The sequence below is a fragment of the Penicillium maclennaniae genome (assembly GCF_028827695.1).
Source record: "Penicillium maclennaniae strain IBT 15551 chromosome Unknown utg000001l:1.0-3280838.0:1.0-3283122.0, whole genome shotgun sequence".
In the NCBI taxonomy this organism is placed as follows: domain Eukaryota; kingdom Fungi; phylum Ascomycota; class Eurotiomycetes; order Eurotiales; family Aspergillaceae; genus Penicillium; species Penicillium maclennaniae.
Window position 1 is genome coordinate 1,019,842 of NW_026623213.1, and position 23,957 is coordinate 1,043,798.

The 23,957-nt window shown below is 51.4% G+C and overlaps 10 protein-coding genes across 10 annotated transcripts; 6 read left to right on the forward strand and 4 right to left on the reverse strand.

Annotated features, from left to right (window-relative positions):
• Positions 1 to 796: 796 nt before the first annotated feature.
• gel6 (putative 1,3-beta-glucanosyltransferase) lies at positions 797 to 2,258 on the forward strand (the record flags this gene model as incomplete). Its single annotated transcript, XM_056962052.1, has 3 exons — positions 797 to 932; positions 990 to 1,201; positions 1,254 to 2,258. 3 exons carry the CDS (start codon positions 797 to 799, stop codon positions 2,256 to 2,258), a joined length of 1,353 nt encoding a protein of 450 aa, XP_056827055.1.
• Positions 2,259 to 2,585: 327 nt separating this feature from the next.
• Positions 2,586 to 4,651, reverse strand: N7477_000390 (protein kinase domain-containing protein; the record flags this gene model as incomplete). Its single annotated transcript, XM_056962053.1, has 2 exons — positions 2,586 to 2,899; positions 2,938 to 4,651. Coding segments are annotated over 2 exons (2,028 nt in total), but the record flags the coding sequence as incomplete, so codon positions are not given.
• Positions 4,652 to 6,591: 1,940 nt separating this feature from the next.
• N7477_000391 (Zn(II)2Cys6 transcription factor domain-containing protein) lies at positions 6,592 to 7,139 on the forward strand (the record flags this gene model as incomplete). The annotated part of the gene is made up of 2 exons (XM_056962054.1): positions 6,592 to 6,746; positions 6,827 to 7,139. 2 exons carry the CDS (start codon positions 6,592 to 6,594, stop codon positions 7,137 to 7,139), a joined length of 468 nt encoding a protein of 155 aa, XP_056827057.1.
• Positions 7,140 to 7,681: 542 nt separating this feature from the next.
• N7477_000392 (fungal specific transcription factor domain-containing protein) lies at positions 7,682 to 8,409 on the forward strand (the record flags this gene model as incomplete). The annotated part of the gene is given in 2 exon segments (XM_056962055.1): positions 7,682 to 7,691; positions 7,709 to 8,409. 2 exon segments carry the CDS (start codon positions 7,682 to 7,684, stop codon positions 8,407 to 8,409), a joined length of 711 nt encoding a protein of 236 aa, XP_056827058.1.
• Positions 8,410 to 8,904: 495 nt separating this feature from the next.
• On the reverse strand, positions 8,905 to 9,509 carry N7477_000393 (uncharacterized protein; the record flags this gene model as incomplete). The annotated part of the gene is made up of 2 exons (XM_056962056.1): positions 8,905 to 9,198; positions 9,336 to 9,509. 2 exons carry the CDS (start codon positions 9,507 to 9,509, stop codon positions 8,905 to 8,907), a joined length of 468 nt encoding a protein of 155 aa, XP_056827059.1.
• Positions 9,510 to 10,374: 865 nt separating this feature from the next.
• N7477_000394 (RidA family protein) lies at positions 10,375 to 10,836 on the forward strand (the record flags this gene model as incomplete). The annotated part of the gene is made up of 1 exon (XM_056962057.1): positions 10,375 to 10,836. The coding sequence occupies one exon, from the start codon at positions 10,375 to 10,377 to the stop codon at positions 10,834 to 10,836; it is 462 nt and encodes a 153-aa protein (XP_056827060.1).
• Positions 10,837 to 11,837: 1,001 nt separating this feature from the next.
• N7477_000395 (uncharacterized protein) lies at positions 11,838 to 12,252 on the reverse strand (the record flags this gene model as incomplete). Its single annotated transcript, XM_056962058.1, has 2 exons — positions 11,838 to 11,945; positions 12,046 to 12,252. The coding sequence occupies 2 exons, from the start codon at positions 12,250 to 12,252 to the stop codon at positions 11,838 to 11,840; spliced, it is 315 nt and encodes a 104-aa protein (XP_056827061.1).
• Positions 12,253 to 12,803: 551 nt separating this feature from the next.
• N7477_000396 (extracellular serine-threonine rich protein) lies at positions 12,804 to 17,437 on the forward strand (the record flags this gene model as incomplete). The annotated part of the gene is made up of 3 exons (XM_056962059.1): positions 12,804 to 12,860; positions 12,984 to 13,103; positions 13,247 to 17,437. The coding sequence occupies 3 exons, from the start codon at positions 12,804 to 12,806 to the stop codon at positions 17,435 to 17,437; spliced, it is 4,368 nt and encodes a 1,455-aa protein (XP_056827062.1).
• A 989-nt stretch (positions 17,438 to 18,426) lies between these two features.
• N7477_000397 (uncharacterized protein) lies at positions 18,427 to 20,419 on the reverse strand (the record flags this gene model as incomplete). The annotated part of the gene is made up of 4 exons (XM_056962060.1): positions 18,427 to 18,559; positions 18,633 to 18,904; positions 18,969 to 19,414; positions 19,468 to 20,419. 4 exons carry the CDS (start codon positions 20,417 to 20,419, stop codon positions 18,427 to 18,429), a joined length of 1,803 nt encoding a protein of 600 aa, XP_056827063.1.
• A 3,057-nt stretch (positions 20,420 to 23,476) lies between these two features.
• N7477_000398 (uncharacterized protein) lies at positions 23,477 to 23,824 on the forward strand (the record flags this gene model as incomplete). Its single annotated transcript, XM_056962061.1, has 1 exon — positions 23,477 to 23,824. The coding sequence occupies one exon, from the start codon at positions 23,477 to 23,479 to the stop codon at positions 23,822 to 23,824; it is 348 nt and encodes a 115-aa protein (XP_056827064.1).
• Between the last annotated feature and the right edge of the window lie 133 nt (positions 23,825 to 23,957).

Consider the following 23,957-nt stretch of genomic DNA (forward strand, 5'->3'; position numbering starts at 1 on the left):
TGTGGTGATCAACATGGAAGAATATCGAGTTTTCCAAGTTTCAAGCTCCAAGCTCCAAGCTCCAAGCTCCAATTTCCATATTCCAGTTTCCACATTTCCGATAAGAAATTTGGAGATTGCAGTATTTGAGATGAACCCACGTTCCAATGTGATGGGACTTCCACGGTTCGCGTCATCGTGGGGTTCGGTTCAGGACCGAATTCTGTGAGAAAACCCCCCAGTCTCGGGCCCTGCGCGGTCCCGTCTCCACGTTTCGGCCTTTTGAGGCACTCTATTTTCATTATGACTGTAGTTCCAGAAGGATTGATGCCCCCTTTGGCGCTGACCACCTACTCCGACGATTTCTCACGAGATTGAATCCGCGCCATCGCCATCGCCATCGCCAGCTCCAGCTCCAGCTCCGGCTACGGCTATAGAACACGCCAACCCCTGGCATGTTTCGTCTTTCGCATACGCATGTCTCGCGGGCACTAGGCCCAGATTGACACTGGCGCGAGAACCTGCAATCTGCGAAACACCGGGCCAAGGTTCAAATGCCATTCCCTGTTTTCGTAGATATTTTTTTTTTTCTTCCCTGTGTGTTCTTTCTCAGTTGGGTGTTTTGTGTCTCGTTCTTTCTAAATTCACCATTCGCGCTATCTAGACCTGAGACTCGTTCGTTTTGTCCAGGACTGGATCTTCCTGTCGTTTCGGGTATCTTTTTCGTCAAGAATTGCCTAGAATTCCAATCTTTGTGATTGGCTATTGTCTTACTTTGTACAGAGATACTATCTTTGAACTTCCAAATTTTTGGACCATGTTTTCTTCGCTTGTCCTTTCGGCGCCGCTGCTGCTGGCCGGCTTGCAGGCTGTCACGGTGGGGGCTATCCCGACCATCTCGGCGGTCGGTTCCAAGTTCTTCTACGAGAATGGTACACAGTACTACATCAAGGGTATGTTTCGGGGGTCCGGCCCAGCATCTTGTATCGACTTGCCTAACACTGCCACAGGTATTGCCTACCAGCTTACCCCGGATGACCCCTTGGTCAACACCGCCCAATGCAAGCGCGACATTGTTCGCATGTCTGAGCTGGGTACCAACGCCGTCCGTGTTTACCACGTGGATGCCAATGCCGACCACACGGGCTGCATGACGGCGCTGGCTGATGCCGGCATCTACGTGTTCGTCGATCTCGACACGTTCACCACCCAGATCGAGCAGGTAAGGAAGGTGGACCCGATCGTCGGAAACCTGAACTGATAGTCGGCGACAGACCTCGCCGCACTGGAACGAGACCCAATTCGATCGTTTCAAGGAAGTTCTCGATGAGTTCCAGAATTTCGACAACACCGCCGGTGTCTTCGTCGGCAACGAGGTGCTCACCACCTCCAATGGCTCCATTGCTGCCCCATACGTTCTTGCCGCTGCTAGGGACATCAAGGCGTACCGGGACTCGAAGGGCTATCGCGAAATCCCCGTGGGTTACTCCGCGGCTGACATCTCGGAACTCCGACCGATGCTCCAAAACTACCTGGCCTGCTCCAGCAACTCTTCTGAACGCTTGGACTTTTACTCCCTAAACGCGTATGAGTGGTGTGGTGCGTCCAGCTACTCCGTGTCCGGTTACAATGAGCTCCAGAAGAATGCGACTGGCTACCCCATTCCGATCTTCTTCTCCGAGACGGGTTGCAACACTCCGGCTCCCCGTACTTTCGACGACCAGGCTGCTATTTTGGGCAGTGAGATGGAAGGCACTTGGTCCGGTGCCATCATCTACGAGTGGATTGAGGAGACCAACGACTATGGTCTGATCAGCTACGGCCCTTCGGTGAGCAACGCCGCTGCCACGAACACCCTGGTTGAGGACGGCTACACTCGTCAGGGAACCCCTACGCCTATCTCACCTGACTTCACCAACCTCAAGACTCACTGGGCGACTCTGAACCCCACCGGTGTCGTTCTTTCCGACTACACCAAGAGTACCTCCACCATCACCGTGCCTTCGTGTCCTAAATCGACCTCTGGCGGCTGGGCTGTGGATCCTAGCTCCCCTCTCCCTACTCTGGGACAGACCTACAAGAAGAACGATGACTCCTCCTCCGCCACGGGAGCTGCTGGCTCTGCTGAATCTACTGGCACTTCCACTTCCACCGGCACTTCCACCGGCAAGAGCAACGCCGGAAACGCAGTCATGGTTGCTGGATCGGCCACCGAGCGTCTCCTTGCCGGCTCCATGGTTCTCACCACTCTCCTAGGTGCCGTCGCCTTTTGGCTGTGAGAATGACTTCGGAAGTCGCCATTGGCATACATCTGGGGTATTTTATTAATATTGATATTGATATGCATGTTTGTCGTTGTAGCCTATAGACGAGTTTGAGCTACGAAGACTTGCAGCATGGGCCACGCATCTGGGCGACTGATATTACGAGACCCCGTGCTCGCGGTAATACACAAATGAAATGTTTATTAGTCCTATGTGAATTGTAATAAATCGTCCAGTCATTCACACATTCATCCAATCCGTATCATACACTGTACACACGACCCATGGCCACAGACACCATTTGAGAAAAAAAAAAAATTAACCGACAAGCTAATCACGAACCGACAATCCTTCAATCCCACTCAGATGAAGATCCAGATTCGGCAACGACAATTGAGGAGACAATTGATCTCCAGGGATAATCATCGACTCCGCGTCACCCTCATCCCAAAAACTAAGACCCTTCCTCTCCTCTTCCTCCGTCTCACTATCACTCCCACCCGCAGAGAACCCAAAATCGAATTCAGAAACGGAACTCGACGACAAAATGGTCTCCGCCTTGTTGTTCCTCAACTCCTCCAACCTCTTCCTCTCCTCCTCCCTTGCCCTGTCCCTCTCAGCCTCTCTCTCTTCCTCCTTTTCCTCCTCGCCTCTTCCTTCTCCGGATTGACACAATGCAACGGAACGGCCTCACCGCGTAAGGCTGGAATCTCCCGAATGGCATTCGCGAAACACTTCTCAACCCGCCGCGCACTGGGTCGTTTCTCCGGTTCTGGTGCTAACATCGCCCATAGAACTATAAGCATGCGTGGAACAGCGTAGAAGTATCTATCACTGGCCCGGTCTCGACGGCATCGTTTCAGTGCGTCGCCTTCCAGAAGGGCAATCCACGATTGCACTTGTACTGAGTTCCGCGAGAGATGGAATGAGGCATCTGCCATTCCGCCGCCGCGTCCTGCAGATCGGTTCCTGGCGGATCGATGCGAGGCGAAGGACGATTGGGATCGTTTGCAGATGTGTGTTAGGATGTCGAGGATGACGGCTGCCAACGAGAAGAGGTCTGATGGGGTTGAGTTTTCTGATTGGTGAGATTCCCAAGTATTGAGCATTGTTGGATTTGAAGATGATGAAGCGGGGGGAGTCATCGAGGATGCTGACGAGCCGGAAGATGAAGAGTGGGCGGAGGAAAGAGATGGGGTTGAGAGCATTTTCCTGGGTTTCTTCCAGATGGGGAGTCGTTGTTGATTTACAGAGTTTATTTCGCTTTGGCCTGAAGAGGCAGTCGAGGATGAAGATGATGAGAAGGCGAAGGAGAAGCGGGATGGTGAGCCTGGGAGGCCGATGCGGATGACCGTGCCTTTTGAGGCGGATGAGGCTGAGGATTCTGGGCGTGGAAAGTCTGGGGACACCGGGGAGGTTTCGCTGAGAGAGGGCAGGGCTTTCTCGGGCTTTCTTCTTCGTGCTGTACGACCTCCTGAGGGGAGCATTGTACGACTGGGTGCTACGACCGGTTGGACGGGGGCGGAGGTACGGACCCAGCGCTCTGGTGCGGAGTAGTTGTATGATTCGAGATCGTTGAGCTTTGGTGGTGCCAGGAGAGAATCCAGGGCTTGATATTGGCCGAGAAAGATGTTGAACTCCGGGTCGATGAGGATGTTGGATGGTCGGATAGCGGTGTGTGCGTAGCCGCGAGAATGTAACCAGGACAATGCTGATACGAGGCAGTGTGGCCAGGTGATCAGTGTTTGACGACGCTCTTCTTTGGCTAGGCGTTTGAAGCTTGGTGGTTCATCTGTCAAGAAGCTGTGCAGGGTACGATCTGTCTCGGCGCCGGTAAAGAGTGCACATATCGTATCGTCCACAAAGTACGAGGCATAAATCGAGATAACATGGCGATGTGCCAGTTTCCGTAGTTTCTTGACCTCGGCCAGGACTTCTTCAGAGGTGAAAAAGTGTGGTGCTCCACCGACTTGGACCTGTGTGCGCATGAACATGCGAGACACCGATCCGGCGAGGATGACCTTGTCGACCGTGTCATCGCGACCCTGAATTCCGCTGTTGGTCATAGATCGCACAATCTCCACGGGTACACCCTCGTTCCCGGTGTATGTAACATGTTCACCCTCCGTAATTCCTCGCACTAAGAAGCGCCATTGTGTTTGGAAGAACCGGGAATCGAGAGCTGGGTCATTGCCATCCGGAGATAGGTTCAGCATATCGATGTTCGGCTCCGCGAACGGGAGATCGTCATCGTCGCGAGATTCATCGACCAGGGCGAATATACGATCCGGGATACCAATGGCATCGAGAATAAGAAACAAACGACCAGCCTTGAGCAAAATCCATTCCATATATGTCTCACTGCTCAATCCCCCCCCATCCGGGGAGATCGAACAATCGCGGAACATTCTCGGGACGGAGCCGGCTGACAATAAACTTTGTGTCTAGAGTCGCCTTGATTCTCTCGTCGGGCCACCAGAGAGAGGTGTGTTCAGGATGTTGGGCCATCATGCACCTGGAACAGTCACAGGGCGTCCAGGGGAAACCGGGAAGTGGCGGTTATATGGAAGCTCCCAGACTTGTGCGAACCCATGTCATCACGGTTAACTTTTGTTCATGGAGATAGCTGGATTGTGAGTGGTGGAGGCGATGCTTATCTTGATCTCCGCAAGGGGAGGCTCAAGAGCCAGTCGATAGTCCGGAGAACCATGGGAGTTCAGGGAAAGTCAGCGCTGGTGGCTCAAACCTAGCCACGCGAGCGCATGGAGCATTGTAGAAAAAAATATTAAATTGAATATCATGAATCAATCTCAGTTTCCTCCTAGTTCATGCAAAGGCACCCAAAAAGGGCAACGAACAAAAAGGAGATTGATATGCAGGGCGATGCAGCCAATCCCGAGCCCCGACCTTATCAGGGCGTCGTCAATGTGCCGAGATAAGCCGTGATCTTCACATTGTTTTGTAGACACCAAATGTGACGTGACACTTTGGACTCTCTGCTCTTTGAGACGCTATTGAACACCTTTTGCAAGAGTAATCCTCGATACTTGAGAGCTTTTTTTTTTTCTGCTGACTCCAACCTGTTCAAGCAAGTGAAGATCATCAGTGGAGTTGACCTGGGTCCCGTTCCTGGTCAGACCAAGTTCTGGCCCGAGGAGACAATAAAGATGGAAAAAGCCACCGATACACATTTGGTCCCAACAGACCCATTGTCGGTACCCCGAAGGCACTCCGGCGTCTCCACATCGCGCTCCGGCAGGCGCTCCCTGTTCCTGACATTTACACGCGACCATCTATAAGTCTGAGGGTCTCCCGGCGTACCACTCTCCATCCAGCATGGCGATACGTGGGATGCAAATTAAAAGGGGGAGTATCCCGTTTCGTGTTTCCCGTCGCATATAGATTGATCACTTTGCTTCTTCCGGGCGCTGGAACACACACACACACACACACACACACACACACGTCAGCTCGGTGGCTCTAGAACCATCAATAGGTATGGGTCTGGATGAATAGCGCTAGTCTCGTTGAAGTAATCATGCCTTCTAAGGTTTGAGACTTGGTTTACCCGATATTTGCGTTCCAGGGATGGGTGTCTGATACCGAGACCGCGGCGGATGAGTTGCCCGAAAGTCTACATACCTTGATACGCTAGCGGACGTACAACTGGCAACAGTCTCCGAGAGACTTGCATTTGAAAGGATCAAGTTTCCAAGTGGTCCTCAACATAAAGGATCAAAAAATGGAGTCAGACTAGCAAACCGGCGACGAGGAAGCCTATGTGGAATTTGAGGACAGGAGAAGAGGTTTGGAAACACATTGACGTAGTATGGCTGAAAAGCATACGTAGCCTTTCCAATCACTCTGGTTATCGGATGACTATTTGCCATGAGTTATCGTTGCTCAGGGTTGTCGGACGGAGAGCTCCGGTCATGGTCAGGGATGTACCTGTCAACACCCGCTTAACTCGGGCCACTGAATATGATGCTAGGGCTCAAATTGCAGATCACTGATCTACCATGTAACCGAGGACCAAGCCAAAGTCCGGATTGACAGATCGTATGATGTCTCAGGATCACAAGCCCGTGAAGATAGAAAAGAAGCAAATAAAGGGAGCAGATGATTCGGTGCCCTTACAATGGATGCGCCCTGCAGTGTTCAATGGTGTTTAGGAAGAGCCAATCAGTGGGAAGAACTTGCACTGATATTTTCTCGTTGCAAAGTGGGTCTTGCGACGGTCCAGACAAGTGGTCTACCCCACAGCTCAAGTTGTCTCCGGTGCGGGGCCAAGGTCGCTTCCGATGGCGCTTTGTCTTCTCCAACTGCCTTCGATCCTCCATGACCCCTCATGTACGAGAGAAAGAGAGCTTGGCGTGCTTGTCAAGCATGTCGTCGCAAGAAGATTAAATGCAACGGCGAAAATCCGTGCCTCAGCTGCACTCGCATCAAAGCCGAGTGCGTTTACATTGAACCTCATGGGAACACGAGATTAGTAGATCCACAGTGAGTACTCCACAAGAGTACTACCGTCCTGATTCGAGGGTGTTGCGTGTCTAGTCACGAGATCTCTAATATTCCTCCAGGTATATTGTCAAACTCGAAAAGCGTATCACCGTGATGGAGGAGCAATTGCGACAGCAATCATCAGCCGGGGAACACGGAGAGTATCTAGTCTCATCGCAACATATGGGAGCGTCTCCAACTGAGGATGATTCTGAAAGCAGCGACTTAGTTGGTCATCGGCTCCTGCCCCCGACGGTGCACTACTCGAGCCGCCAGAAACTTTCCAAACGCTTTTCACAGATGCTCTATCACAGACAGCAGATTCAACAGCAATATATAATCCTCCAGGAACAGGCCATGGTACTACAAAAGTATTACTCGAGGAAACTATAGACGGCCTTGATGATGACCATGAGCCAATCGCCCTCCGTGGCAGATTCTACTAGGCTCGACGTGACTCGATTGGGAGAACCGATATTGCTCGCTCTGATGGAGACTTTTTACACCTCATATATCCAATTTTCCCAATTATACATTGTCGCAGCTTCCAGCCCCAATATGATCGCTGGATGGCTGCGCGTCATAATTGCAGGGGCATCGGCAAAGACGAGACTGAATTTTCGTTTCTCTTTTATGCGCTTCTCGCTGTTGCCGCATCAGTCCTCTCAGAAGAGCATATGATCTTTGATCAGCAAGAGTTGTAATATACAAATACCTAGATCTGCCAGATCTACTTTTCTCCCACGCAACTTCTTTATCCCCCAGGCTGCAATACCAGCAAAACTTCACTTCAGCGATCAACGTTGTGATCGCTCAAGGTCTGCTTAGTTTGTATCTAACTAAAAAAGGCACGGTAAATGAGGCGTGGGTCACCGCTGGTCATGCAATTCGCCTGTACCAGGGTCTTGTGCACGATTGGACGAGCACCCACGGCAATGTCTGGTGGTGTTTATACATCTAAGACCGCTCTCTTTCAACCGCACTATCGAAATCATTGGCCATTGATGATGGCGAGAGCGATATCGACTCAAATGATGACGAAAGCTCCTCAACATCCACCCTGGTGACCAAGACGGACTCCTGGTTTTCAATCATTGCAAAATTCCATGTCACCATCGGCCGCATCTACAAGTCTGTGCGATGCATTCGCAGATCTCAAGCGTCAAGAAACGCCAAACCAAAGGCTACCTTACGATCATATGTAAAAAGGCACGACGCAGAACTTGAAAAATACTATACCAAACAGGTACTACCCAAAATTGATGGAACTAGTCAGGCGAGTGGCCCTCTTGTGCTGCAAACAATTGCAGTCTCTTCTTACTACGTTGGGCTTGTCCTGCTATATCGCACTTTTATCGAGCGATTCAGCGCAGCCGAGCCTGAGATATTTCTTCGATGTGCCGAAGCAGCATCCAACTGCATCAAAGCCACCCCCCAAGTACTTGCGACCATTCCCGCGAGCCATTTTGTCATCCAACAAGGTCGTGCAATCTATGCCGGCGCCAAAGTTTTGCTACATTGTATGCGATTGGCTCGGAACCCGACTTTTACCAGCAAGGCGTTGCCAGATGTACAGAATGGCCTCAACCTGTTACAAAACATCAAGATCAAATGGCCTGAGCTCAAGAAATACCAGCTTCGACCGAAGAAGATATTCAAATGACACAGAGGGACCTTCAAATGCATGACCTGTTTCAAAGAGCGTTTGATCGTTACGGACAGGATGACGATCATCAGGAGGTTGGGAGCCATTCAAAGCGGCGAAAGATAGTCCGGGAAACCTACCTCGCAGTCTTCTGATTTTCCTTTCCCTCGAACGCCGTCTTTGATCCAAGATGACTTGGATTGCTCAGTAGATCCGATGACCGTTCCTGATGATTCATTTCTATCTGACTTGGTCCCTCTGTCCACCACATCGGAAGATCCTACAGAGACCTTTTTCGGAGACACGATGTTGATGTCTTTCATTGATCATAACTTCCCGAATCAAGAGCAATAGGGCTTCGTCTATCATGGTCTAATCATATGCTACTGAGATTTCAATTCGAAATTGTCCTCATCCTCAAAGACGTAAACATTGTGAAGGCTCAGTAGGTGGATGCAATCTTTCCACACGCAGTACATCTCCGCCAATCTTCATTGTCGATCCACTCATCCACTACCTGCTTGAGCTGTTCCTCGATATTCTCGCAATAGAGGACTCCTCGCGTACGATTGTCGGAGAACCCGGATGAGCTTCTCGATTTTCACAGTACCATCGGACACGGTCGATCATCTGCGGGGGTCGAGCACATTCCATGACCAAGCCAATGGTGTCTTTATATCTTCGTGGAGAGTGAGTTATATTCCCAGGAACAAGAAATCTTTCTCCCTCTCGTATGACGACGTCTCGAAAGGTATCATTTTCGATGATTTTAAGGAGCATGTCGCCTTTGATTTGGTAGAACCATTCCTATATCACAGGGTCAGCTTGAGGGAAATGGATGGCCGAGGTCCTGAGGTACATCAATACCTCTGTTTCATTGAGTGCGAGTTTCGAGATTCAGTGCTGTGACAAACCTATCGGACACTTCACTTAGGAGTGATGACTCTCTGTGATAATCGTTCCCCGTGTTCGGCCCACCAACGGCCATCAAAATGAAATCTTTGCCCGAGTAAAGGCATTTGTTTTTTTATGGGCGGTTTCAAGTACTCGGAATTCGCAGCGAGCCACGAGGATAGGACGATGGGTCCCGGGATAGAGGAAGTCGTAGGAGTCTCCATGGTACAAAACCGAGGCAAAGTGTTGATCCGGGAACGATTATTTCTACAACGGAAGTGATCTTATATGGGAAATGGAGTCACGGCATTACCCGCATTGACTTTGTGTTGATATTGTTACGTGTGGTGAGAGATGGGCTTAATGTGCGGCCGATCCGCGACGCCATCCGATTGCTCGACCGGATGCATCCGAAGTATCATGGCTGAGCTGGGGGTGATGAATCCCTGCTGTCTGTAAAGTAAATGTGTCTGAATTATAGATGTCGTTTTGAAGTCGCTTGGACGAAATAATAAGTCTTCACGGAATGAAATCAAATTCACTTTATCGAGACACAGAACTGAACTTAAGCTACGACAAGAGGAGCCCCTTCAAGGCTACTTACTGGATCAAGCCAACCGTGCTGAGTGATGAACTGCTGGTTGGTGCGCGAGCTTGGCACAGCCTTCGGGGTTATGAAGGCATCTGGCATTGGTCGGGAGGAGGGTGCTCATAGTCGTGATGTGTTTACTAATTTGCGAACGCTGCATGTCCGGTAGTCTGACTCGACTGAGCTGCATCAGTCGAGGACTGTGGTGTCGGACCGCGGCCCGGTCGGATATATCCGAGACTTTTTGGCTGTTATTAAGCTACGGACCAATATCATAGCATTCATCTAGTTGATCAACCAACACATCTTTCGGAAATTGCAGAAACAATATTGATCGAGTAACGAAACCTCCACCTCATGGCTCGATAGCCATTTATTGAACCCGTCTGTTCTGGACAACGCACATCGTTCAACCCACCCTCCACCAAAATCTCATTTCTCGAGCGAGAAGTCCGTCACTTTGAAAGCTGCAACCCGATTAAACGATCTCTCTCAGTAAAATGGCACCAAGTGTTCCATACTTCCGACCGGCAACCGACGCCCAAGGGCTTGCCAACTACCCTCACGCGCGCATAGTGAACCACGGCCAGGGCCACTACATCTACGTCTCTGGAACATCGTCCCGCCGTGGTGATGGCAGCTTTGTCGGCGCCGCCCGCTCAGAAAAGGGTGACCTGACCCTCAACATCGGGGAGCAGAGTGCCGCAGTTCTAGATAATATCCGCAAGATCATCGAAGAGGCCTCAGCTGGACAAGCAGGCATGCACAACGTGATTGACGCCACTGTCTTCTTGGTGGATATGAGGAAGGATTACAAGGACATGAATGAGGAATGGAATCTGATCTGGCCCGATCGCCAGACAGCACCGGCACGAACAACAGTTGAAGTGCGGGCTCTGCCACGGGAGGAGATTCTCGTGGAAATCAAGTGCACCGCCTACTACGAATCCACCCAAACATGAAATGGATACGGTCAAGGACCGCGATCACCCAGTTCCTTCTTCGAAATTACAAGCTATTCAATTCGATCACAAATGTCAAGTCTCATGAAGCCAAGATTGAAGCGGGGCCAGACATCTTAATCAGCATCTTCCATCCGATCGATCGAATAAGATAATCCCTCGAGTAAAAGAATCCTGTGATAGTGTTTGCAAATATTACAGTGATCAATCATTAAATGTAGGACAGAAGAGGTAGAAAACTTGATGAAACTCTTTCTCTAAAATCATCAAGGAAACCGCCGCTCCCAATGCGGGACCTTGTTACAGGGTCCAGAACAATGTAACCTTCTACCAAAAAAAGGTCCCTCTTAGCCACCCCACTTATGGCCAGGCTTAGAATCCTGAGAGACATTAAAAGGAACCCAAAACGCGTGAACCCGATTGTACGCTCGATTTATTCGTGGATGTTTTTAGCGCCGAGCCTACAAACAAAGCGATCGTGCGACAACCGAAAAGTACCTGGGCGGCTACCTAGGAACTTGGCCATTCACGAGAGCATGGGGCAAGTCACTCTGCGCATGAAACAGAGTCATCAAGCAACGGGGCTCGATGGCTTTATTCAAGGTCTCTGGGCTGAGCATTTCCGCCTGTCAAAGATTACTTGGCATAATCGAGACGCCGATCAGGTTCCGACGCCACCCACGGGCGTTCAACTCACGAAGCTCCCTCACATGTCTGAATGAGAGTGACACCAATCTAGCTCGTGTTCCGAACGGTAGAAGATCTCCGGTTCATATCACACGCAGAGCCACTGGGCGTCCGCTGGCGGCAGATGCTGGTTGAGGGTCTGGCGCTAGAGGATCTCTGTCCGAGAAAGAATAGAATGTATAATTGAGCTTGGGCAACAGCATAACGAGCCACAAGCTTAATTCGCTTGTAACTGTGGAGAGGTGATGATCTGATCAGTCACCGAAACAGCTACGACTCAGGGCGCGACGCCAGCCAAGCTTCTCCCATCGATCCTAGGACACTGTTTTGTCACCACACTCTGCGTAAGAGGTCGGGGTAATTTCGTAACTCTGTTCAAAGTTGATGACCATCTCATCCATGTAGTCAAAGGGTGAGAAAAACTGTCACAGTGGAAATAGGTGACAATGCCTCGCACAATCAAGTCGCGATCGCATCTTCAATCACGTCAGACAACAGTTCTCTGCCCTTGCACCATCGTACTCGCCTTTCTTCAGAGATTTTGACTCGATCGACCTCATCCCATGCAGTGCTGCCGATCTGGCGCTTCAAGCCTGACGACCGTGCAGGGGCTATTTTTGTACCCCACAGGCCACGCTGATTGGAGAGTGTGTAGTCGCCGCAGCGGGGCCCGGTGTTAAAGTGGAGTGTTGTTAACCGCTGTAGAGACCCCTGTTCCGGATCCAGCATGGTTCCTGCAGCATAGACTAAGGTACCGCTGAATGAGGTGGTCGATATCCTCACTGAGAGTAGTCTGATGTTTCAAGTTTGGTACAAGCTCGGTGCCTGGGCCATCCTGATTGGCGACTGGATGCCTTGATCCCCAGAATATCTTGCCAATTACTATTCACAGAGCAGGTGGATATTGTCAATAGCTGCAGGCACCGGGATAATAGGTAATAGGTAGCTATTCAGGTGCGAACCCTTTGTTGAGGTTCGATTCAATTTAAGAAGCCGGTTCCCTGATGGTAGCCTCCGCAGCTTCAATCTCTACATTTTGGCCTTTGTTTGTTTTCCTTTCTTTCTACTTCCTCGACCCCCTTTTTCCTTCCCAGTCTCTCTTCTTCTCATATCATTACACTCGTTCCAGGATATTCCTATTCAGTTTGCTCTCCGCTTCGTTTGAACTTGCCCTACTGGGCCTGTTGTCGTTGCCGGTCTTCAACAATCACAAAAAAATTCGCCTTTCTTTTCAATCCTGATCTTCAACCCACTTGTGTCCTTCGTTGACAACTTCCATGATGAAGAGTTTTATTTCTATTGCATTCGCTGCTCTGCTGGCCGGGAGTCATGCTTCGGTATGTTGATCTATCGGTCTATGGTCGGTATTCTCATCAGGATGTACTCTAACATCTCTTATTTACATCTAGTCGTGGGGCTCTAACGAGTCATACTCAGTCCCGGATACTTCCATCAATAAGTGTAACAGCTATCAGGTAAAGGGGTTCACCTGGTCTGATCTAGCGATTGGCTCTTTCGCCCAGTATGGCGGCATGGCATTCTTCCAATTCGCCTGCAGTAACACTTTTGGTGGCAGCACTGTAAGTCTTACTGTTTACTTGTTGATCTTCAAGATGGTTGATATGCAACATCAATCTTCGGTGACTACTGTTGATGTCTATCGGTGGTCTTTCTAATTTGGATTGTGGACGTCATTGATTGATCTACACTGACCCTACTTTAGGACAAATGTATCACCGCTACTGCTACTCAGGAGGCTAGCTCCGGGAGCAGCGCCTCCGCACCGTCCATTTCTACTGGCAGCGATATCAACGACTTCTCTGTCGCCAGTATCAAGATCTCGACGTCCAAAGATACCGACTTGCTGATCATCTACACCGTGCCCAATGATCAAAAGTGCCACAAGACTGCCTCTGTCTCTACCACTGTCACTACAATAACAAATGACCAGTGCGGTGGTGCTAAGTCTGTCCAGTTTGCTTTGCCTAATGATAGCAAGGACTCCAGTGTCGATTTTGCAATCTACAGCATTGACTTCGACTGCACATCGGGGAATACCAGTTCTGCATCGGTCAAGCCCACTGCTTCCCTGGCGGCCCGTGGCGTTTCCCCTCGTTACTTCGAAAGCTCGTCCATTCCTTATATCCCATCTGCCACATCAGAATCGTCGCCTGCGTCTATTGCGACCAGCTCCCTCGTGGTGATTCCCGTTTCTTCGGACTCAGGGTCCTCGACCTCCAGTTCAGCCGTCCCGGTGGTCTCGGAGTCTAGCTCGCTGGCATCTACCTCTCCAAGCTCTTCTTTGCCGTTCGTCGTTCCCGTATCGCAGAGCTCCTTTTCATCCAGCACCTCAACATCTTCCGCGCCCATCATTCCAATGGTCTCTGCCGCCTCGCCGGGTGTTGGCAGTAGCTCTCCTGCTGCTAGTGCTTCAGCTAGTTGGACTACTTCCACGGTTTACACGACCGAGGAAATTACCATCACAAGTTGTGCTGCCACTGTCACGGACTGCCCTGCGGACTCAACCAAAGTAGTTACATCCACCAGAGCCATCTCAACTACAGTCTGCCCCGTGACCGCGAGCGAGTCTACCCCGGCTGCTGAGTCGACTCCTGCTCCTGGCTCAAGCAGTGCCTCCCCTGCATCGTCTCCCACAAGCCCGTCTGTTGGTCCCTCGGCTTCCTCTTCCTCTGGATCAATCTCGACTTCTGCTGGCTCGTCGATTCCACTTGGCTCATCTCCTGTCACTGGATCAGCCTCCCCTTCCGTCAGTGCCAGTGTTCAATGGACTACTTCGACCGTGTGGACGACTGAAGAGTTCACCATCACAAGTTGTGCCGCCACTATTACGAATTGCCCTGCGGACTCCACTAAAGTGGTCACATCCACTAGAGCCATCTCGACCACAGTCTGCCCTGTGACTGAGACCGGTTCCGCTGCCCAGAGTTCTGCTGCGCAGTCCGCTCCTCTGCAGACTTCCTCGGTTGGTGTGAGCGGTAGCTTGCCTGCCAGCTCTCCTGCCAGTTCGCCTGTGAGCACACCTAGCTCCCCTGGTGCCACCCCATCTGCCGGTCCGTCTGGATCCTCTCCAGTCACTGGCCCCTCTGGATCCTCACCAGTCACTGGCTCTGTGACATCGTCGGCCAGTGCTTCGTCGTTCACGACCTCCACTGTGTTCACGACTAGCGAGTTCACTGTCACGAGTTGTGCAGCAACAATCACTGATTGTCCTGCGGATTCGACCAAGGTGGTTACCTCCACCATCGCTCTGTACACCACAGTGTGCCCTGTGACTGCGACGGAGACCTCCACAGGCCAGATTTCTTCTGCGGAGTCGACTGGAGTGCCGTCCACTCAATCCAGCCCTAGCGGTAGCTTGCCTGGTTCTTCCTCCGCTATTCCTTCTGGCTCTTCTCCGGTCACTGGCTCCTCCAGCTCATCTACTGCTGATACTACTCCTGTTGGTCAGACTCCTACTGCCAGTCCTTCCGTCGGTCGACCTTCGGCATCTTCTCCCGCTGGATCAGTCTCGAGTTCTGCTGGGTCGCCGATTCCTTCTGGCTCATCCCCAGTCACTGGATTCATCACATCTAGCAGTGTTTCTCAGTGGACGACATCTACGATCTACACGACCAGCGAGGTTACGATTACCAGCTGTGCTGCCACTGTCACGAACTGTCCGGCCGACTCTACCAAGGTGGTCACTTCGACTATTGCCATCCGGACTACTGTTTGCCCTGTCACCGAGACAACATCTTTTGAGTCGACTTCGGCGCCGTCAGTTGGAGCCGGTCCTAGTGGAAGCTTGCCTGCGACTTCTTCTGCCGTTCCATCAGGCTCGTCGCCTGTCAGTGGCTCTATCAGTATATCCACTGGTGGGACTTCGCCGGCTAGTGAGACTTCTCCAGCCATGTCGACCTCGACTGGCCCCGCCGGATCTTCTCAGGTCTCAGGTTCCACCACGCCATCTGCTAGTGTTTCAAAATGGACCACATCTACTATCTACACGACCAGCGAGGTGACTGTTACTAGCTGCGCTGCCACTGTCACGAACTGTCCCGCGGACTCTACAACGGTGTACACTTCCACAATTCCAGTCCGGACGACTGTCTGTCCTGTTACTGAGACCTCTGTAGGTGAGACTTCTCCCGCTGGCAGGACTAGTACTGTGGCCCAGACTAGCCCAGCTGGTGAGACCACCCCTATTGAGTCAGGATCTGCCACATCGACCTCGGCTGAGTCTAGCCCTGCCGAATCAAGCCCTGTCGAGTCGACTTCTGTCGGTCCCTCTGGCTCTTCACCGGTCACTGGTACCATCACATCTTCTGCGAGTGTTTCGCAGTGGACTACATCCACGATTTATTCAACCAGCGAAATCACTATCACTAGCTGTGCCCCAACAGTTACCAACTGCCCAGCTGACTCTACTAGAGTGATCACCTCCACTGTTGCCATTCGAACCACCGTGTGTCCTGTCACGGAGACTACGTCGGCCGAAGAAACCTCTACGGCTGCTCAGACGTCTCCAGTTGTCCAAACCTCTTCGGTCACTGCAACTTCCTCTTCCACGGCTACAGTGACTCTTCCCGAAGGAACATCTGCTGTTCCCAGTGGCTCGTCACCGGTCACCGCGAGCTCCTTAGTTCCATCTGGTGGTAGTTCGTCAGTACCGCAAGAATCTACAGTCACCGAAGTCACCTACACCACCACGACTGTGTGCCCAGTCACTGCCACCGTCAGCTCGGGATCGTCATACTATGTCACTACATCTACCACCTTGTCAACGATCGTCGTGACCTCGGCCTCAACTATCCCGGTTGTTGCTACTACTTCCGTCATCGAGACAACTGTTGCTGAGACAAGCACTGCATCCATAAGCGGACCTTCTGGTGTTAACCCTGTATCTACACCCGTACCCGGTGATCTGACTACCACCATTGTGACTTACACCACCGTGACTACCTGCCCTGTTACAAATACAGTCACTTCTGGTGGATCGACCGTACTTGTGCCCACGACGACTGTTTCTACCATTGTGGTAACTACGGCTTCTACTATCCCAGTGGTTGCGACCACTTCTATTACCGAGACAACCGCTACTGAGACTGGCCTTACACCCACGGTGGGTCCCTCTGGTGTCATCCCTGGATCTAGTATCGTTCCCGAGGAATCTAGCACGACCATTGTGGTTTACACCACCGTCACCACCTGCCCTGTGACCAACACCGTTACTTCTGGTGGATCTACTATCCTTGTTCCCACCAGCACTGTTTCAACCGTCGTTCTCACCTCCACCTCCGTCATTTGCACCAAGTGTTCCGCCGGCGCAACTGGCATTCCCGAGACCATAATCGTCACCGGTGGCACAGGAACCTTGGCAACCTCGAGCCCAGCTCCATCCTCTCCTTGCCCCAGCACAGTCCCCCAGTGCATCAACACGTGGCTCAGCGTGGTACCAAAGTGCAAAGACAACAGCGATGCCAAGTGCTATTGCCCCAACAAAGAGTTCACCGAAAAAGTCATCTCCTGCATCGATGCATGGGGAACATCCAAGTCCGAGATCACGTCCGCGCTATCCTACTTCACCGGAATCTGCGCAGCCTGGGTCCCCCAGAACCCCGGCATCGTGACTGGCATTCCTTCGACCATCACCTTGGTCCCGACGATCTCGATCAGTGGCAGCGCAGGTCTTCCAACCGGGAGTGTGACCTCTGCTCCTAAAGTCCCCTGCACTACCATCACTTACTCGACTTACACCATCACCGTGCCGCAGGTCAGCTTCGTGACCGCAACCGTCACAGGTTCATCCTACATCACCCAAACAGTCGGCCTGGTCCCTGTCGGTCCGAGCAGCGCTCGACCATCCTGGACAGGCCGAATCCAGTGCCCCACGCTTCCTCTTCTTCAAAAATAGCAACGTCCAGCATCCCTTACGCGGCTGCGAAAGCCAGCGGCACGCCTGTCTGGAACGCAGCCTCCAGCGTGTCAATCTCGTGGGGCATGATGCTTGGTTTCCTGGCAACGCTGATTGCTCTTGTCATCTAAAACGGCGAACAGGGTGATAGGATCCGCACAGACCGAGGTTGCGTTGCCTCTTTTTTTCTTCTCATTTCATGTGTACTATTCCTCGTTGCTCGTCTATGGCTGTCTTTCTTTCTTTTCATTTCTTCATCTTTGTGGTTCGTGGCTGCTCCCCACGAGTGCATTCGAGCGCTGGATAAGATTGTGCCTGAACGGACTGGTTCTGATGTCTCCTGGTTGTACTTTATCTTCCGCTTAATTGAATAACATAGACATTGCGTTCACACATTATTTGGTCCTATTATCAAGGTCTTAGAGGATGTCAAACCCGGACGATTGTAGATTCAATCGACTTGTAAACATTTGAACAGCTCATACATGGGCGTTAGGACGTTACAACATCCTCTAGGTATTCTCAAATCGGTCAAAGAGGCCAAAGCGTCTACGAAGAAGATGTCGATTCCAGCAGATCTCTAGACAGTCACCTATTGAAGATGTTTAGCCTACTAGGAGAAAACAGGATATCTTGATAATTTTTGAAATTGACTAATTGTGAAAACATCGTACAATGGGAAAACGAAAAATGAAAAATGATCCTTCGGATGACTTTTCAAGATTCAAGATCGAGATCGAAATCGAAAGCGAAAGGGAAAGGGGGAAAGGAATGAGCCATAGAAAGCAGAAAGATCTCACATCTACATCGACAGATATAGCAAGGAGAGCCCGTACTTCCAGGGCCAAGTCTGCCAGCGACTCTCAAATATTTGAAACTGCGTCCGTGTGTATCATGCTCTTTGTAAATCCAAACTTCATAGAATCGTAACGGGGTGATGACTAAAGGTGACCAAAAGGGCTCGTCAGAGCGAGTGGATGCGAATTGCCTTAAAAGGGGAGCTGGGAGCGACGCTGAGCATCCATGAGCTTGCGTCGCACTGCCTCGCCGCCCGCGTAGCCGCTGGCCTTGCGCTTCCGGGTAGGAGTGCGCTGGTCCGTGTGCTTAGCGTGTCGGAAGACACTGGCTGGTCGCGAGGGGGGAGTTGGCGGGCATGAATTCGCGGTGTTGCGGGAGGCGGAGGAGGGCCTGGTACCGGTTATGGTTACGACGGAATGCAGTGACAATGCCCTTGTCCAGGTGATTTAGGAAGCTTTCGGCGGTGTTGCTGGCCTGCTGTGACTCGTTGCGGGTCGGAGTATGTGAGCTCATGCCTGAGCGCAGGGAGTTGCCATTGGCCATAGGGGAGATGAGGGCGTCGTCATCGAAGGCCTTATCCACATCTTCTTCCTCGTCTGAGGAGCCATTGCCGAAGTCGATGAAGTCGTCGACATTGAGCGCGGACTCCGGGTCATCTTCATCATCATCCTCGTAGGAGCTGTCGATGGTGAATTCTTGTGAGGGGTAGAAAGCTTCAGGGGGGGCCCATAACCTGGCCTCCCGGTGTCAAATCGTTGCCGAGGGCAGTCAGCATCAGGTTGGCGCTGGAAGCCAGCATCGGGCTAAAGTCCATTTGGTTGGGGGATGCGAGAGCATCGGTGTCGCTCTCATCGACCAGGTGGAGGGTAGTCTGACGAGGACTGTTGTTGGCAGTACCTGCCATGCTGTTGGCGGTAGAATCGAGCCAATCATGACGAGAGGAGGCATACGCAGGAATGATGACAAGATGCTTGCCGGAGCAGTCAACTATCGCTACGGGCTTGTACGGATCGGCCTTGAAGGTACCCATGATTGGGCCCCGGCGGCGTGGGACAGTGTCGGACTTGTCATCACCGACAGCGGCTAGAGAGTCGGTGGAGTCACGACGCAGAAGAGAGCGGGGGTGGGTGATGGTAGCGGGAGGGGGAAGGTCTTCATCAGTGGTATCACCATCGTCGGCTGGAGTTGGATTAGCAAACAAATCAAAAAACATGTCCAGGCAGCCAGCATACTCTCATATCCACTCAGGCTACCTTCGGAGGTCCCGTCGGATTCAACATGGTAAATATTTCCGTGACCATAGTCAGTATCGGCGAAAATTTCTTCAGACTGACGGCGATGGCTGCGGTGGTGGTCGTGGTTGTCGTTCTCGATCATGCGACGCAGCTGAGGGTCCAGCGAATCCTGCTGGAGGAAATCACCGGATATCTCATCATCTGTGTGAGACTCACTGTCGGACGAAGAATCCGAGCGCTCTTCGAAGTGGACTCGACGAGCTACAGGTGTTTCAACAGTTTCAGAAGCTAGGTCTGTTTCGCCAAAAGTGTCCATGGCACTGTATAGATGCTCTTCGTCGAAGAAGGAGGCAGCAGGGAGGAACATGGAGTCCCCAAAGCCAGTGGTAGAATTCCACTGTTCGTTCGCTTCATACGAGGGGAGGACGCGCTGATGATTCTCCGACTCCAGAATCATCATCTCTTCCATCTTTTCAACGTCCTGCTCCTCGTCCTCGGCATCAGTGATGTAATCCACAGCAGCATAGACATCATCTGAGCTCTCTTCAGAATCACTGTTATTACTGCTGAAACCACCATCCCAGTCTTCGTCGTCGGAGATCCGTTGTTTTTTGTTCACCGTAGACTGACGCCCCGTCTTACGACCCGTTTTCTGACGACGGTTGTAAGACAGGGCTTTGGCCAACGGCCTGTCTTCCTCATCGTCTGCGTCGTCGTCTGATCCATCAGCCTCGTCACTCAGTTCTTCCAGGGAGGAGACTGATGAAACGCTCGAGACTGATGATGATGAGGCCCGACGCTTTCGCTCGACACTGGATCGGGCCTTCTTTTGCTGACCCTTAGGCGACATGAGGTGTCGCCGCAGGTTTTCTGGGGTGACTGCACGGTGACTGCTCTTTGCAGAAGCCTTGGGGGCCCGCTTGGAGGAGTGTGGGCTCGTTTGAGACATTGTTTAGAGATTGTAACCTTTTCGTGGTGTATGCTTTTTTTTTTGAGTGGTGGAAAACTTTGTTCTGGTGTTTCCTGATATGTCGATTGAGGTGGATAAGATAGATGGTGGGGTGTCAATCTCTCTCCGTAATGTTTTTCGAGGTCTCAAGGAGGGGTAGCCGAGGTGAGTGGTGGGTGATGATTCGAATAAGTGTCGCGAGCGAGGATGTTGGGAGAGGGGGTGGTGATCGAGTAGGGGGAAAAGTCCAAGGAGATTTTTCTTGGTAACCGGGCGTAGCACCTCGAGTCCTATAGGGACGTAAAAGTGCTCTTGCAGTGACTGTACTAGGGGTGCAATTCCGACGCTCTGGAGGGGCCGTCGAAAGAGTAAAATATCGTCGAGTGGAATTGAAGTCGGAGCTGCTGGACTGGGGAACCGGCAGATTGAGGCTCCCCAGTGGGGGGATTTACAGCTCAACGGCAGCCATTTGGCAGGAATTCTCGACGGTATTTGGATAAGGTGACAGTTTAGGGTAGAAGAAAAGAAAGACCGGTGTTGGCACGGGAAAAAAAGGTATAGAGAAAGAAGAGAGTCGAGAAGGGATAAGCCGATAAAAGTAGAGCGTCACTCGATTTTTCCAGTGGAGCCGGTGATTGGCCACCGGGCCGCCTCACATTATTCGTTGTTCACCGCATCTTGTCCATTCCCTTTTTGGGCTATTTTCCTTCCTACTTTGGTTTCTACTTGGTTCTGGTGGAGTGGACTGGCCAGCTCCCTAGGGGCTCTAGCAGGTTCTCGAGTCGAGGTGACTCACTCTTAGCTAGGGATTTCGATGACTCCCTACCTCTACCTCGGTCCAACCCATGACTCCCCCTTGAGGCTACGTAAGAATCCATAAAAAAAGAGGAGAAAGGGAAAATTGGACACTAATAGCCCGGAATAGACAAGCGCGTGCTTAGTCCGGCAATCCGGCGGGTCCATACTGGTCCCGCTGTTTGAACGGCATGCGAGGACATGCCCTTTGGATGTCAAGGCGTCTCAGGGCAACGCTTGTCCCGTGCGGGCTCAAATGCATGGTGATTCATCGTCTGGTCATGACAACTCTAGTGATGAATCAGGTTGTTTGGTGAATTGAAGCTGGTGTGATTGGTCGGGTCCGGGTATCCCGTCCTCTGTTTCTCCCGCGGTGGCAATTCGGGTCTCTCCATTCCGGGCCCCATTTTACGTTCTGGCGTAGCTTTTCTCCGATCTGCTGGGGGGGGGGGGGGAGCCTGCAGTCCCTCACACCAGGAGAGGGTGCAAATCGTGAATAAAGGGAAAAGAAGGAGAAAAGGCGGTAAGTAGGAGCAGCATGGACATGGATTCCGTTGGTCCTGCAGGGTGCATGAGATAGATCGCATCCATCTAATCTCCTTAGACTTAGGCTCAGGCTTGGGCCGCAGCTTGGGGGACTTTGACGCCTGCAAGGGAGAGTATCCATTAGACCATCCTTCCCCCTCCGCCCCTCTCTCCTCTCTCGTGCCTGCAAGATCATCTCCGCCCCGCATGTGGATTCCTTTTTTCTTCTTTTTCTTCTACCAATCATGTTCATCAAGAAATGTTTGCGGCGCTAACCCATCTTTGCGATATTGAAGACTGGTCTTGTTGAGACCCACGTGAGAGGAGTCGAGTCGCATCGATGTAATCAACGTAGTCAATGATATGATCCATGAGAGTCAAAGGTACCAATGGTACGTTTCCAAATGGTTGACATCGAGGGCGGTGTGGCGCATTGGCGTCGTCCAGCCTCGTTTGTACCCCTCCCCCAGGCAGCCTTGTACCACAAATTGTAGGTACACCGTACAAAGACTTTATGAACACCATTGAGGAGGAAAGATCATGGGCAACTTCAAGGACTTTTATCATGTTATTCTTCGGGAGATCGCGATCACCTCGAAGCCTAGTGTTCCTAGAAGTGCCAAATCCATCGAGCTGCGGCTTCCCCCGTAACTATGGACGATTGTACTGGAGAACGTAAGCTGCGTGAGACTGATGTTATCTGAGCTAACATAAAATCGCCCAAGCTTCAACGTGATGACCCGCAAGCTCTGGGAGCCGCCCGGCCTTCCTGCAAAGGTTTGCGCCGACTGGTCTTGCCATTACAGATGCGCTTGGTCATTCTGGACTATTTTGGAGCCATAGACGCAGTCACTATGAAAGGTCTTTACAACACGCATACGACCCACAGACACGCGGTCTGGTGAAGAGCGGCAATGAAAATATCAAGTATCCGCGAGTTCTATTCATTCGAAGGTTCCGACCGGACAACCGGTTGGAAGCAAAAGATACCCTTCAAGAAGCCATATAGCGAGCCCAGAATCTAAGAGTACTTAAATTTATCCTTCATGTCCTAACTCTGTGACAAAGGCATATTGAGAATAACCATCTAGAACTGGAAACTGGTCGGTTGCAAAAATACGGTGATCAAGTCGCTGGTGGAAAACCGGCCACAAGCACGTCTGGTCATTGGAAGCGAATATCTGCCAACCAACATCCCCGAGCTACAGAGATTGGCCTCCATTCACGGAGCGTGGGAGTGAAAACCTCATATAGGCATACGCCTTGTTGATAGACATCATTTGCACGTCGGTCAATTTGAAGATTTTGCGTCTAGAGAACTGCTCGTCCGATCGATTCACAGAGAGGTAGCCAAGGCCCAGTCCGCAACTTGGAGACCGCTTTGCCCATATCAAATACTTCCACCTGAGCGGACAATTCGCAGTCGAACCGCCCAAGTCTTCATACTGGGCCGACGCCATTCAATGGGACTCCTTGCAAAGCTTAACTCTTGGTAACGAGCAATCGTACTATTCCTCAAGGTCGCTACAGGCCGCATATCTCATCTGGAGTTCTTCGGGTTGTTCTGGGATTCATGGCACGCCAGGGAATATTTTACCTCGGTCAAAGACTCGATTCTTAGTTTTGTGACGAGCCTGACAATGCTATCCAGCTTTATCACTTCGAACATCACGAAGCAGCATCTATTTCAGATATGCGACTACCACAATAAACATCATCGTGTTGTAGATGGTCGGAATGATTACCGGACAACGGGTACCTTTGGCTACCATTTCAAATGACACTCTCTCTTTACTCTTCGGACAGTCAATCCCCGGCCTCCCGCCTTTGCTACAAGATCTTGAGAATTTCGAGGTCACTGTGGTGTGGAACGGACAATGGGGGAGCTCCGAAGAACTCACCAGCATAGTTCTGCAGCAACTGATTCTTCTCTACCAGCCCGAACAAATGATCATTGCCGTTGCCAAATTCCCCCATTCCAAGTCTTTGACCGTCTCTATTCCCATGTCACTATCAGGCATGCATCTCACAAGCATGCACGTTGGGGAAGCCAACGGGCCGCTCGTCACTTCTAGAGACTTGTAGAGGTCTATACGCCAAGTTAATAAAGAAACGTGAGCGACAATTCCATTCACATCAAGCGCGAGTTGAATCCAGGGAGCTTACTTATTTGGCATAGTTGAATGTCGATGTAGGTGAGGGGGACATTCTTTGCAAG